The sequence below is a fragment of the Puma concolor genome, chromosome D4 (assembly GCF_028749965.1).
Source record: "Puma concolor isolate L17-30 chromosome D4, mPumCon1.1.hap2, whole genome shotgun sequence".
NCBI classification, from domain to species: Eukaryota; Metazoa; Chordata; class Mammalia; order Carnivora; family Felidae; genus Puma; species Puma concolor.
In genome coordinates, this window is record NC_141679.1 from 29,487,747 (window position 1) to 29,503,757 (window position 16,011).

General features: G+C 37.0%; 1 protein-coding gene across 4 annotated transcripts in view; it reads right to left on the reverse strand.

Annotated features, from left to right (window-relative positions):
- The window catches only part of FANCC (FA complementation group C), a 271,193-nt gene that overhangs the window by 81,131 nt on the left and 174,051 nt on the right, over positions 1–16,011 (reverse strand). For all 4 annotated transcript variants that reach the window (XM_025931652.2, XM_086685163.1, XM_086685161.1 and 1 more), the window contains 2 exons: positions 6,129–6,242; positions 5,183–5,247 (listed from right to left, as the gene is read on the reverse strand). In XM_025931652.2, the coding sequence (XP_025787437.1) occupies positions 5,183–5,247; positions 6,129–6,242 (179 nt within the window). The remainder of the gene's footprint in view (positions 1–5,182; positions 5,248–6,128; positions 6,243–16,011) is intronic.

The following is a 16,011-nucleotide window of genomic DNA, read 5'->3' on the forward strand; positions in this document are numbered from 1 at the left end:
CCTATTGTTTTAACTGGGTTGTCTTATTACTGAGTTCTTCATATATTCCGGATAGGAACCCTTTATCAGATGCATAATTTGAAATTATTTTCTCACAGTTTATGACTTGCCTTTTCATTTTTTAAATGGTGGTAACAGACAATACTTATTTGTTTAATCCATCCAGTTAAGGTGGACCTTTGGATCATTTCTGGTTTTGAACTATTACAAAATTAATATTTGTATGAACATTTGTATACAAACATTTGTATAGAGGGGTGCTTGAGTGGCTCAGTTGGTTAAGTGCCTGACTTCGGCTCAGGTCATGATCTCACCGTTCATGAGTTCAAGCCCTGTGTCAGGCTCTGTGCTGACAGCTCAGAGCCTGGAGCCTGCTTGGGATTCTGTGTCTCCCTCTCTCTCTGCCCCTTCCCTGCTCGCACTCTCTCTCACTCCCTCAAAAATAAATAAACATTAAAAAAATTTTTTTTAAAGAAATATTTGTATAGCAATATTTGTGACCACCTATGTTATCATTTGTAGTGAGTAAATACTCAAGAATAGAGTTGGTGGGTCATATGACAAGTGTATATTTAACTTTATAATAAACTGCTACACTGTTTACCAAGTGGTCATACCACTTCACATTCTCACAGACAGCAGATGAGAGATCCAGTGGTTCTAGATCTTCTCCAACACATATTGATGTAAGTGTTCCCAATTTTAGTCATTTGAGGGAGATACACTTGGTATCATTTTTGGGTTTTTTTCTTGCTTAATTATTTGATTGTAGTAAAACATACATAATTGTTATCATTTTAATCATTTGTATTTGGTAACCATTCAGTGCCATTAAATACACTCACATGCTGTGTACCTGTCACCACAATCCATACCCAAAGCTTTTCAGTATCCTTAACATAAACTATAGAGCCATTAAACAGTAACTCCATTCCTTCCAGCCCCTGATAACCTCTGTTCTGCTTTCTGTCTCTATTGAGTTTGCCTCTTCTAGGTACTTCACATAAATAGAATTACACAATATTTGCCCCTCTGTGTCTGGCTTATTTCACTAAGCATGGTGTTTTCAATGTCCATCCATATTCTTGCATATATAAAAATTTTATTCCCTTTTATAGCTGAACAGTATTTTCTATTGTACTTATATACCTTGTTTTGTTTCTCCACTTCATGTTTCATTGATGGGAACTTGAAGTGTTCCCACCTTTTGGCTATTGTGAATAATGGTGCCATGAACACTGGTGTACGGAGAGATATCTGTTCAAGTCCCTTCTTCCATTTCTTTTGAATATATGCCTAAGAGTGGAATTGTTGGGTCTTATTTTAAGTCTATGTTTAATTTTTTGAGGAACTGCCAAGCTTTTCCACAGTGGCTGTACCATTTTACATTCCCATCAGCAAGACTATTCTTTCAGGAATCATCTTTATAGTTTGTTACATTCTCAGCAACAATGCACAGGGCTCTACATTTTTAACTTACTTGCCAACATTTATTATTTTTCTTTTTTGTTTGTTTGTTTTTTAAATGACAGACCATGCTGGTACATGTGATGTGGTACCCATTGTGCCTTTGATTTGCATTTCCCTAATAACTAGTTATGTTGAACATTATTTCATGTGCTTATTGGCCAGCTCTATATCATCTTTTGAGACATGTTTAAACAACTCTACTGACCATTTGGGGTTTTTGTTTTGTTTTGCTTTTTATAATATATTTTATTGTCAAATTATTGCCCATTTTTGAATTGAGCTTTTTGTTATTGTTGAGTTTCAGTTCTTTATATACTCTAGATTTTAATCCTTTATTGGATACATGACAAAAGTTTTCACTCATTCACTAGGTTGCCTTTTTACATTCTTGATAGTATCCTGTAAATTCATAAAAATTCTTAATTTTAATGAAGTCCAATTTATCTACTTTTTCTTGGTTGCTTATGCTTATGGGGTCATTATCCAAAAAAAAAAAAAAAAAAAAATCACTGCCAAACCTAATGTCATTAAGATTTTCTCCAGTGTTTTTGTTTAAGAGTTTTATAGTTTACTTTAAAGTTCAGATCCAAAGGATCCTATAAGCTGAAGGCAAAGACAATTTGTGATATAGCTTTAATTGGCAATAGCTTTACAAAAACAAAAAGGGACAAAAGTCCCTTGTTCCCAGCTTCTCTTAGTTAATAATTCGTTAAAAATGAAATGCTCACCAATGAAGACAACTTTGAATTCTCTTACACAGTGAAGAACATTTTGTAATGTGATTCGTTGCCTTTTAATTTGTTTGAATCTATTTGATTTGTTTAGTCTAGATTTTGGAATATTATGTTTCTTTTTTTTAAATATAATTTATTGTCAAATTGGCTTCCATACAACATCCAGTGCTCATCCCAACAAGTGCCCTCCTCAATGCCCATCACCCACTTTCCCCTCTCCCCCACCGCTTATCAACCCTCAGTTTGTTCTCAGTTTTATGATTCTCTTATGGCTTGCCTTCTTCCCTCTCTGTTTGTAACTTTTTTTCCCTTCCCCTCCCCCCATGGTCTTCTGTTAAGTTTCTCAAGATCCACATATGAATGAAAACATATGGTGTCTGTCTTTCTCTGCCTGGCTTATTTCACTTAGCATAATACCCTCTAGTTCCATCCACATTGCTGCAAATGGCCAGATTTCATTCTTTCTCATTGCCAAGTAGTATTCCATTGTATATATGAACCACATCTTTATCCATTTGTCAGTTGATGGACATTTAGGATCTTTCCATAATTTGGCTATTGTTGAAAGTGCTGCTATAAACATTGGGGTACATGTGCCCCTATGCATCAGCACTCCTGTATCCCTTGGGTAAATTCCTAGCAGTGCTATTGCTGGGTCACAGGGTAGTTCTATTTTTAATTTTTTTTATTTTTTTTATTTTTTTTAAATTTATTTATTTTTTGAATGTTTATTTATTTTTGGGACAGAGAGAGACAGAGCATGAACGGGGGAGGGGCAGAGAGAGAGGGAGACACAGAATCGGAAACAGGCTCCAGGCTCCGAGCCATCAGCCCAGAGCCCGACGCGGGGCTCGAACTCGCGGACTGCGAGATCGTGACCTGGCTGAAGTCGGACGCTTAACCGACTGCGCCACCCAGGCGCCCCTCTATTTTTAATTTTTTGAAGAACCTCCACACTGTTTTCCAGAGCAGCTGCACCAGTTTGCATTCCCACCAACAGTGCAAGAGGGTTCCCATTTCTCCGCATCATCACCAGCATCTATAGTCTCCTGATTTGTTCATTGTAGCCACTCTGGCAGGCGTGAGGTGATATCTCAGCGTGGCTTTGATTTCTGTTTCCTGGCTGATGAGTGACATTGCGCATCATTTCATGTGCCTGTTGGCCATCTCGATATCGTCTCTGGAAAAGTGTCTATTCATGTCTTCTGCCCATTTCTTCACTGGATTATTTGTTTTTCGGGTGTGGAGTTTGGTGAGTTCTTTATAGATTTTGGATATTGGCCCTTTATCCAATATGTCATTTGCAAATATCTTTTCCCACTCCATCGGTTGCCTTTTAGTTTTGTTGATTGTTTCCTTTGTAGTGCAGAAGGTTTTTATCTTGATGAGGTCCCAACAGTTCATTTTTGCTTTTAATTCCCTTGCCTTTGGAGATGTGTCGAGTAAAGAAATTGCTACGGCTGAGGTGAAAGAGGTTGTTGCCTTTCTCCTCTAGGGTTTTCATGATTTTCTATCTCACATTCAGGTCCTTCATCCATTTTGAGTTTATTTTTGTGTACGCTATAAGAAACTGGTCTAGTTTCATTCTTCTGCATGTTGCTGTCCAGTTCTCCCAGCACCATTTGTTAAAGAGACTATCTTCTTTTCACTGGATATTCTTTCCTGTTTTGTCAAAGATTAGTTGGCCATACATTTGTGGGCTCAATTCTGGGTTCTCTATTCTATTCCATTGGTCTATGTGTCTGTTTTTGTGCCAATACCATACTGTCTTGAGGATTACAGCTTTGTAGTAGAGTCTAACGTCTGGGATTGTGATGCCTCCCACTTTGGTTTTCTTTTTCAATATTACTTTGGCTTTTCAGGATCTTTTGTGGTTCCATACAAATTTTAGGGTTGTTTGTTCTAGCTTTGAGAAAAATGCTGGTGCAATTTTGATTGGGATTGCATTGAATGTGTAGATTGCTTTGGGTAGTATTGACATTTTAACAATATTTATTCTTCCAATCCATGAGAATGGAATGTTTTTCCATTTGTGTCTTCTTCAGTTTCCTTCATAAGCTTTCTGTAGTTTTCAGAATACAGATCTTTTACATCTTTGGTTAGGTTTATTCCTAGGTATTTTATGGTTCTTGGTGTAATTGTAAATGGGATCAGTTTCTTTATTTCTCTGTTGCTTCATTATTGGTGTATAAAAATGCAATTGATTTCTGTACATTGAATTTGTACCCTGTGACTTTGCTGAATTCATGTATCAGTTCTAGCAGACTTTTGGTGGAGTCTGTCGGGTTTTCTATGTAGAGTATCATGTCATGTGAAAAGTGAAAGTTTGACTTCTTCTTTGCCAATTTTGATGCCTTTTATTTCATTTTGTTGGCTGATTGCTGATGTTAGGACTTCCAACACTCTGGTAAACAACAGTGATGAGAAAGGATATCCCTGTCCTGTTCCTGATCTCAGGGGCAAAGCTCTCAGTTTTTCCCCATTGAGGATGATATTAGCTGTCAGCTTTTCATAAATGGCTTTTATGATGCTTAAGTATGTTCCTTCTATCCCAACTATCTTGAGGGTTTTTATTAAGAAAGGATGCTGTATTAAGTCATATATGCACATCAACTATCTGTGGCCTTGGAAATACTGTTTGTATGTGTATGTATACTGTATGTATAACACAAACACATACACACTCTCTGAACTGAGTCCTTCCTTTGTTTGTGTATCCCTTACTGTATGTGTAGGGATTTTTACTCAGGGTCACAAGGGACGTTGCATGATTTACTGCCCTAAAAAGCTGAAAGAATAGTGATTTAAAAAGAAAGTTTCATAAAATTCACAAATTTGCCATGTATAAATAATCTCTTCACACAGAATATAACTGTAACTATGAACATGAATTTCCTAAGAATTATAAAATTTTTCTCTCATAACCAAACTGATACATTTTGAAACTTGAGAAGGGGGATGTTTAGTTTAACACCTACCGCCTTTGAGTGTTAAATCCATTAAGATGATTCTCTCGGAGTTCAGACACTAACGATAAAACCATCTGTAAAACAAAATCAGTTGCAGGTTAACTCACACTGCAAAACAGGATTACATCAGTTCTATTTTTCTTGGTGTGAGTGATATTTCCGTTGAGATTCCCTACTCTCCCCTACCCGTCCTCTCCTTGTTTTACTTTGTCAAAATGAAAAGAAAGCAGTGCCAAGTCACATTTACAAATAACTTGGATTTTATTTTTAATGTCTGTTATTCTGCATTCCAATGTAAGCAAATGAACAATAGATCATTAATTTCCTAAGAAAACCAAACCTGTTAAAAAAAAAACCACATTAAAGTTAGCTTATTTTTTCTTGCCTAATTTAGTACTTTATCTTTTAAAAATTCTATTTATGTATAAAGTTTCCAAAAGACCAGAAAAGTTAACAAACATTATTTAGAAGAGTTAAGATCATAAGTTAAAATTTCTTGAATTTGGCTAAAATTCAAGGCAGAAGAAAACATAGCTTTAATAATAAGATGAGAATATATAACACTATTTACAACACTGTCATTTATTGAATTTTTTGCTTTAACATAAATTCCTATCAGGAATTTTAAATACAAAATGCGTCCAACAGTAAAAGGGTGTGTTTACATTGTTTAAGGAAATCTCTTCTTCCAAAAATCTTTGAGAGAATAAATGAGATCTGTTAAGAGAAGAAAGGGGTTGGGTGATTTAGAATAACCTCTCCTGGTTTCCCTCTTTTTTCTCAGAATCTCCCGCCTCAGGTTTCTTCCTTATATGGCTATAAGTCTGCCCAAGGTAAGAAGAGATAAACAGAGAAAAGTTAAACATCTCTCCTGGAAGAGTGAAATATTTCCATTTACCCTTTTTGCTGATGGTACATTAAACAACAAAAATTTCAATACATTAAAAATACTCACATTTTTAAGCAAACCAGGATAGTAATCTGCAGGTGCATATCCAAGACCTTGAATAAAAAGACCAACTTCTTTTGTATCAAATTTGAACGCTGACAGTACATGAGATAGCAAGCCCTTAAAAAAATGAACAGAAAAAGTTATTAAAAGTGAGTGCAAGTGGCATGTGCCTATTACATATAATGCCTAGAACCCATGTCCTATGTAAATGCGGTGATCTCTATGAAAGGAATAACCTTAGTTTGTCCAAATACCCAGTTCATGTGGATTCAAGATATAAAGAAATAAGTTGGCCTTAAAATTATCATATTAAAATAGGTCATTTATTTTACTATTCTATTTTTTCTCTTTATTTTTATAGAGAGCAAGAGAGAGCACACAGGTGGGGGAGAACATCTGGGGGGGTGGGAAAAGAGGGAGAGAAAGAGAGAAGGAGAGGGGGGGATGGAAGGAGAGAGAGAGACAGCCAGAGAGAGGGAGAGCCAGAGAGGGAGAGGGAGAACCTCAAGCAGGCTCCATGCTCAGGGCAGAGCCCAACACGGGCTCAAGATCAAGAGATCAAGAGTTGGATGATCAACCAACTGAGCCACTCAGGTGTCCCCAAAATAGATCATTTTAAACAAATGTTAACAGTGAAGCAAAAATAATGAATGAACAATGCTTACCCATATTAAGAATGTGATCTTTATTGTTTTTAACTCAGCAAAATATTTTTATCAAAGTAGATACAATAATTTAACACATGACAAGGAACACACCACAAATTACTAGGGAAAGGTTATGAATTAATAAATGGTGCTCTGGGAAAAATATTTTAAAAAATTAGATTTGTACCTTATGTCATTCATTAAAATATACCTGAACTTAATGTAAATTAAAGGGATCAATGTAAAAATTAAGTAAGGGGTGCCTGGGTGGTTCAGCTGGTTAAGGGTCTGACTTTGGCTCAGGTCATGATCTCATGGTTTGTGAGTTTGAGCCCCGCGTCAGGCTCTGTGCTGACAGCTCAGAGCCTGGAGCCTGCTTCAGATTCTGTGTCTCCCTCTCTCTCTGCCCCTCCCCTGCTCATGCTGTGTCCCACTGTCTCAAAAATAAATAAACATCAAAAAAAAATTTTTTTAAATGAATGGGGAAGAACTTTGTAAACGGAAAATTAAGAGAGCAAATCATTGGCTGTTCTAAATAGAAATAAAATCTTGTGTCTTCAGAAAATAATATAAGCAAAACCTAGGAAGAATTTTAACAATAACATATAACCATAAGTAGTCAAATTCTTGTGCAAAATATCATATGACAAACACTAAGAACATACATAAAAAATGAGTATGAACAGATAATTCATAAGACAAAATACAAACGTGCAAGAAACACATGGATAAATTCTTCACCCTCATAAACTCAAAGGGTAAATTTAAGCATCAACATACCATTTTTCACTTAATGAATTAAAGATTTTTACAGACCTAAATACCAAATGCTCATCTGGGTTCTCTGAAACAGGTACTCTGTGTGAGCTATTAAAATATAAATGGGTATCCATATATCCTGCTGCTGTGAACCACACTGAGGCACCCCCAGAGAGTGTGAGTGGGTATAACACAGCCTATAACCCACCCCAAGCTTGGACTGCCAGGGCTATGTCTGCCCAGAGGTTTATAACCTGAACAAAGGCGCCTTATAGATTAATAGAGGCCTGCCTTATAGAGATCAACTTGAAAATATATATTAAAGGTTTTTTAAAAGCATTCAGAAGTTTTAATGTACCTGGCACACATTTAAGGAAATAAACCTAAATATGATGATGGGGATTATACTCAAAAGATGTTCACTACAATGTTCTTTCTCAGTGAAAAATGTCTAACAGCAGAGACTAATTTATCATACCCTCATTCAGTGGCTCATTGTAAACCATTAAAATGTTTATAAAGAATTTATGAGAGCATTTTAAATGGTTATATTACAATTTTAAATGAAGAAAGGAAGATGCAAATTTTAATACACAGAAACAATCTCATCAATTTAAAAATAATCCACACCATACATGGAAATGAAAAAATAATGAAGAAACTATCACCAAATATTAATAGTCTCTGTGATGGTGCTATTATGGATATATATTTTTTCTTTCTTTCCTTTTTTTTTTTTTTTTTTTTTTGTTCCTTTAAGAGAGGGAGAGAGTGCAAGCAGGAAGAGGGACAGAGGGATGGAGGGAAACAGAGAGACACAGAGACAGAGACAGAGAGAGAGAGAGAAAGAGAGAGAATATCTCAAGCAGGCTTCACGGTCAGCACAGAGCCCGACACAGGGCTTGATCCCACAACCCTGGGATCACAGTCTGAGCCAAAACCAAGAGTCTGACGCTCAACCGACTGAGCCACCCAGGCGCCCCTATATTTTTCCTTCTTTCTACTTTGGTATATTTTCCAGTTTCCTATGCATGTATGTGTACTATTTTTATACTCAGGAAAAAAAATTTACTTTTTGAAAAAGTGTTATACTTGGAAACATTTTGTTTTTTAGTAGTAGCTTTATTGAGATATAATTCATATACTATTAAGTCTACTCTTTAAAGTATGCAACTCAGTGGTTTTTCGTATATTCACAAGGAAATAAGCCACTTTATTTTTTTAACTCCTGCACTGCATTCTGTAAGTACACATTACAAGATAAAATAAACTTGTGTATGTGCATCTAAATTTGTGAGTCCATACACATATACTTAGATAGGACTAAACCTAGGGAAATAAAATAATATAATAAATTTCACCTACCATCACACTTAATAAGCATTAAAAACACCAAAGGCTGACTCTCCCTCACTGGCTTGTTTGAAGCTACATAGGGCTGTAGGCTCTTTGGCCCCTCAGGACTTTACGATGTCCTACTCTCTCTGCCATGAAGGTTCTTCCAGACCTGTTTAAATGTCACTTCTTGAGGGAATTCTAACAGTTAAGACAACTAAAATTTACTGACTGCTTTCCATATGTGAAATGTTGTGCTAAGTTCTCTAAGTATGGCATCTCAGTTAAAATCCCATAAATCAAATTTTTAATAAAAATTCAATTAAGCAAGTTTCAATTAAGCCACCTATAAACAGGTGGCTACTATCATTATAATTCACACGATTGACCCTTAAAAAGTTAAAGCACAAAGTACTACAGACCTAGTTGGTATAAAAAGTAATGCAGTGTATGTACAATAGAAGGAAACTGATTTCAAGGCTGCAACAGTTAAGAATCAGTTACGACTGTAGATCCTAAGGAAAACCATGCCAAGGCTTTCCCCTATAAATCCAGTGCCTCCCAGAAGCACTCACATCCTGGGCCTTGGACCAGTGAGTGGAGGCTGGCTTCCCAAAAGTGCAGGAGTTACTTTGGTAGCTGAGCCAATGAATGTTAAAAAAAAAAAAAATCTAGGACATTCAATAGATTCAGAGGGGGTGACCAGGAATTGTAACTAATTCCTGAGAAATATTTAAAGTAGCCATAAACAGTTCCCTAGACAGTATTCACAATGCCTGTATTATGCAAGCTGACTATAACACCTAAGGTCTTGGAAAAATGAAAACAACCTAATTGTCAGACCTGTCCTGGCCTAAATTCCCAAAATGATATGGGTATAAACTGATTTTTAAAAAATCAAATGCTATAAATATTAGTTCCCCACCCCACCTCTTGACCTGTTTAAAAAACAAAAACAAACAAACAAAAAACCCCATACTGTAATATTCAGTGTTGGCAAGGATGTGGTGAGAGGGGTACTCTGCTGTTGTTGGGAGCACAAATTTATAAAGCCTTTCTGGGAAGTCACTTGATGTTATGTAGCCAAAACCTTAAAATTCATATCCTTTTACCCAGTTATTTAATTTCCAAGAATATATCTTAATGAATGTTTTAGGTTCATAAGCAGCATTACTTATAACAGTGAAAAACTGCAAGCAACAAAAGTACTCCACACAACACTGAACTGGTTGAATTCATCATGGTTTATCCAACAGTGTGAATTACGTTGTAAAAAGATATTTAATGACAATGCAACAATTTAAAAAGCAAGGTGTCAAACTGTGTTTGATGTGATTTTAATTTTGTATGGAAAAAAATGCTAGGAAGAAATGTAACCAATAGTTAAAACGGATTTTTTTCTAGTAGTGATTTAAAATTTCTTCTTTAAACTATCTGCATTTCCAAAGTTTCTACTATTACCAAAGCTGGGGTTACTTACTCTATGGCCAAAACTTATAAGGAACCTCCCTATATCCACTCTACATGAGGCAGCTTGAATAATTTTTTTTATCATAACAATGCAAATCTGATTGGTCTTCAGCTTAAGATCCTCTACGGCTTACTTTTTATCATAAAAAATGTTTTGTAGGGGTGCCTGGGTGGCTCAGTCAGCTGAGCAACTGACTTCGGCTCAGGTCATGATCTCATGGTTTGTGGGTTCAAGCCCCGCATCATGCTCTGTGCTGACAGCTCAGAGCCTGGAGCCTGCTTCACATTCTGTGTCTCCCTCTCTCTCTGCCCCTCCCCACTCATGCTCTGTCTCTCTCTGTCTCAGAAATAAATAAACATTTAAAAAAAAATGTTTTGTAAAATAAAATTACATGCGGGGCGCCTGGGTGGCTCAGTCTGTTGAGTGTCCAACTTCGACTCAGGTCATGATCTCACGGTCTGTGGGTTCAAGGCCAGCGTCGGGCTCTGTGCTGACAGCTCAGAGCCTAGGAGCCTGTTTCAGATTCTGTGTCTCCCTCTCTCTCTGCCTCTCCCCCACTCTCACTTTGTCTCACTCTGTCTCTCAAAAATAAATAAATGTAAAAAAAATTTAAAAAATAAAATAAAATTACATGCTTTAACTTATGTCTGTTTTTCCCATAATTCCCTAATACAAACTGCTATGAGGGCCAAGAGAGTTTTATTCCTGGATAAAATAAGCATAGGTCCTGAGAAACAGCATACTGAGGTCTGGCTATGGTTACATAACTTCCAGACACCTCAAACTTTAGACCTTCAAATCTCTTTTTTAAAGTAAACTTAAAAACTGACAAGCAGTTCTCATTGTTAAGAATTTTTTTTTACTGCCACCTAGTGGCTACCAGAAAACCATTAAACACAAAACCATTCAAGATTCTGTAGGCATCTAACGCCTGGACAAAAATTCATTCCTACAGTCGTATGATAATTGATTCTTTTGTAAATGCCAACAGAGCAGTCTTGGAGATTCTCTATTTCAGTCTTCTCATTTTACTAATGAACTGATGAAGAACTAGTTTTCTGAATACAGGAATCAATATCAACAAAAAGGACATGAATGTAAACAAACAGGCTCTGACTTGAAGGGCTTAAAGAAAAAGTGCAAATCATTCAATCATCCTGGCTGTGGTCTAAGCTCCTTCAAGGGTGGAAGGTGCAGTAATGAACACAGCTGTGGGCAAAACATCTGAAGTCCAATTTTGATTCATGCAGGAGTTTTAGGAACTCTGCTAGTATTTAAAAAGCCATTTTAAAAATGCTTATACCATTTATGGTGAACTTTCATTAAGGAGAGACATTAAAAAAAAATTTTTTTTTCAACGTTTATTTATTTTTGGGACAGAGAGAGACAGAGCATGAACGGGGGAGGGGCAGAGAGAGAGGGAGACACAGAATCGGAAACAGGCTCCAGGCTCTGAGCCATCAGCCCAGAGCCTGACGCGGGGCTCGAACCCACGGACCGCGAGATCGTGACCTGGCTGAAGTCGGACGCTTAACCGACTGCGCCACCCAGCCGCCCCGAGACATTTTAAATAAACCAGAGGAAAATCCACTGCCCTTGTTTTCAGGTGCTCTTTTTGTCCTCACCTCACTGTATCTGCTCTATCTTGAACAGGCAGCACATTCACAAGCGGGTTAGGAAAGTTGGACCAATGAGGCTGTGGTTTGGCTCACTGTTGGGTTGTGGAAGAAGGGCTGTGGTTTCTGCTCAGGCAGAGGGTTAGGAAAGCCAAACTGTGGTCAATCTTCTTGAACTGAGACAAAGCACATATTTCATGCTTCTCCAAACAATTTCTTCATCTGATCATTAAAGTCTTTTAGAATTTCCATCACTTTGGTCTCTATTGCATCTAGCTCTTTATACATACTATAAATAAAAAACTGTTTAAACAAAGATCCCTTATTCATTCAACAAACATTTTGAGTGTGATCTGTATTCAAGCCACTCTCCTACGGTATTGGGATATGAAGCCCCTGCAGCCCATGGAAGGGAGATGGAGATGGAAATAGCCATAATAGAAGACAGAATGCAGTAAGTGCTACAACGAGGGGGTAAGACAATCACTGTGGGAACAGAGGAAGTAATGATTAATTCCAACTGTAGGGTTTCAGAGTGCTCCCAGAGATGATGACTTCTGAGCTGATTCTGATAGCTGGGTAAGGACAGCAAGAGTGAGGGGAAGGAGGCAGGGAAAGAGAAAAGATAGGCTGTGTAATGGGACGGACAGAGAAAACAACTAGGGAAGGAGAGAGAGAACTGGTGGGAAAGAACTATGGGAAGGGCCATAGTAGGCAGAGCAAAGACACATGGCAAATACTCCTGTCAATCCTCCTGCTCCCAGCCCTTGCTGGATGCCTCAGCACAGCTCACCCACTACCTCTCCCACCCCTGCACCACACAGGGCTTCAGCCCACCTGGTCAAACTTACTTCTCCTGGTCTTTCTCTTTGATCTCTGCAATCTGGTGACAGCAGGCTCCCTGCTGGTCACCACATTCATCCTCCCCTTTCCCACCTCCATACCATTTCCTTATCCTGAGAAATCCAACAACCTCCACACATTTCTAGCTGCCAAAATTACAAATATTTTTCAAAAATCCATCTTTCTCCAAACTCCTGTTCCAGTGCCTGACAGGATGAAATTGTACTCTCCTGAAATCTCCATGGTACCCTATTTGTAGTTCTCTGACAGTGCCTACCAAGTTCTGCCTTGCACTGTAGTTACCTGTTTCCTCTTCTACTCATTAGCCCACCGGCTCCCCAAGAAAGGGACAGTCTTACTATCTTTATATTCCTTAGAGCAAAAGCTAGCCCACTACACTGCACATAATAGGCATTCAATAAACACTAGCCTGGGGCGCCTGGGTGGCTCAGTAGGTTAAGCGCCAGACTTCTGTGGGTTCACCACCTTGGGCTCTGTGCTGACAGCTCAGAGCCTGGAGCCTGCTTCAGATTCTGTCTCCCTCTCCTTCTGCCCCTTCTCTGCTTGCACTTTGTCTCTCTCTCAAAATAAAATAAAGACATAAAAAAAATTAAGAAAAAAAATAAAAATAAACACTAGCTTAATAAAATAAATAGAATGAATTGCTCATTTACAGTTACTGAACAATATAATCACTGCAGGATTCCTCTGTGACCTCATTACAGGATAAAATAATAAATTTTGACCAAAAAATTTAATCCTCAAGGTATAACACAACATGTTTAATCTTATCTTCTCTCAAGCCTTTACCAAAGCATCTGGTCTATCAGTGTCGGCCAATAGAACTGCTACCATTTTGAATACTTGGCAGGTTCCTTTATTGTATAAAAATACATGTGCCCAAATACTGAATTAGTCACTTTTTTTTATATTCCCATGGCATTTTATGTAAATATCTAGTAAAACATTTATGTTATTATCCTGTTTGTTATACTTAAGTAATATTAAAATACCCAATTAATTATATCATTGCAAGTGATTTAGTTTCCTAAATTAGATACCATAGTGAAAATTGGCTAATTTTCTTAATAACACAATCTTAAATTATCATTGCCCCCTGACAAGAAACACAGTCTAGAATCTAGACTAACATCTAAGCACCACCTAAATATATTACTTCACTGAAAAAGAAGAAAAATCCTCTATAAAGTAAAATGGACCAGCAGTGCTCTGTGCATAGTACTACACAACAAAACAACAAAGAAGATAAATGTTACAAAACTTTAAAAAGCATATATTAAAGACCTGCCTAAATGGAAAGATATACTATAGCCTCAGCAAGAAAAATTCAATGTCATGAAGAAGTAAATTCTCATACAAACTCAATGGAGTGCCATTAACAATCCTAAATAGGTTTTTGTTTGGTGGGACTTCTGAAGCTTGTCTAAAACTCACAGAGAAAAGCAAGTACTCAAACATATGGTAAGGAAAAGAATAAAATTACAGAAACACACAGCATGACTCCATTTCCATGAAGTTTAAAAGCAGGTACACTAAACAAGGTGCTATTCAGGGACACATACACAAGGGGCAGAACTACAAATTCTGCAAATTACTTCTGGATAAAAGTTCTAAGAGACAGAGTGAGATAAAGCGAATTAAATATTTTACACCATCGCAATGATTCTGTGCCTGTTTGTCTGAAGCACCCATAATACTGAGATTTCTCAAGGAAAAAATATCATTGTGGTGATGTAGTTTCACTGCTAACTCTTCTAAAATCTGAAATCCTTATCTAAAATTATAAGGCAGACTGTTTTCATATTATGATATAATGCAATACCCACTGTTATTGATAAAACTAGAAAGAAATAAGATACAAATGCTTGAAGTTATTTAGCATCCTGTAAATTAAAAACACTTTCCAAGCTTCCACAGTATTTTTTTGTTATTTCTATAAATTAAGAATTAAAAAATATTTCAAAATGCAACTGGCACATGTAACTGGCATACCATCAGATACTAGCATAATTTATAATCCAAATCAAGAAGAAATGAGTCCTAAGTTAAAGATATGGATTTATTTCTAAAAATCAGATGTTTAATTTAACATAATTTTGAGGGGCACCTGGGTGCTTCAGTTGGTTAGGCTCCTGACTTGGTTTTGGCTCAGGTCTGATCTCACAGTTCGTGGGATTGAGCCCCATATCAAGCTCCCAGCTGACAGTGTGGAGCCTGCTTGGGATTCTCTCTCACTCCTTTCTTTCTGCCCCTCCTCCACATGCGCACTCTCTCTCTCTCAAAATAAATAAATAAACTTCAACACACACACGCGCACACACACACACAAAACTATTCCTTTAGAATAAAAGTAAAGTTTTAAAAATAAAGAACTTACTACATTATTTCTTTCAACCCAAAACACTAGTCTGAATAAATTAACCTAAACAATGCCAGTATCCAACTTGGAACACGACAATTTGTTTCCAACAGTTAACAGTCTTATTAGTCTCATTTGGGTATGATAGGTTCAATCTAATAGATCTGCAATTACCATAGTTCCTTTTATTTCAATTCAATATTGAAACTATTAAATGATTTTTAATTTTCTAGAATGAGTATCTACTTAAGCCAAAGTGGACAAAGTCTAATTTAGTGAGCAATTTACTATGAAAGAAAATTAATCATACAAAACATGTACTGAGAAACACCTTTCCCTATTACATGGGGAAGTATGGTTCAAGAAACTAGGAAGCAAGATTCAATAAGTAGTCATTGATTATTTTGCCATTCTCATAAACCATACACTGTGAGGTATTAAAGTTCAAATATGACTCCAAATCAGGGAAGAGGACAGAGTACAATTGCTTTTTTCCTGAGAAAACTTGAAATCCTACCATTTAAAACAAATGGATTTATTACTCAGCACTCTTTTAAGTAAAGGTTAGTGCTGAGAAACTATGTACTGATCTAGCCCCTTCATGGGGCTATTGAAATACCCTTAAGATGATTAGATTTTTCTCAGTCTCTGCACTATTGACGTTTTGGGCCTAATTCTTTGTTGTTGGGAGCTGTCCTGTGTATTCCTAGCTTCTACCCACTAAACACCAGTAGCCATGCCCACTCCAAGTTGTGACAACCCAAACTGTCTCCAGATACTGCTGAATCCCCTCAAGAGCAAAACAGTCCCAGCTAAGAAGCTCTGGTTTAAACAT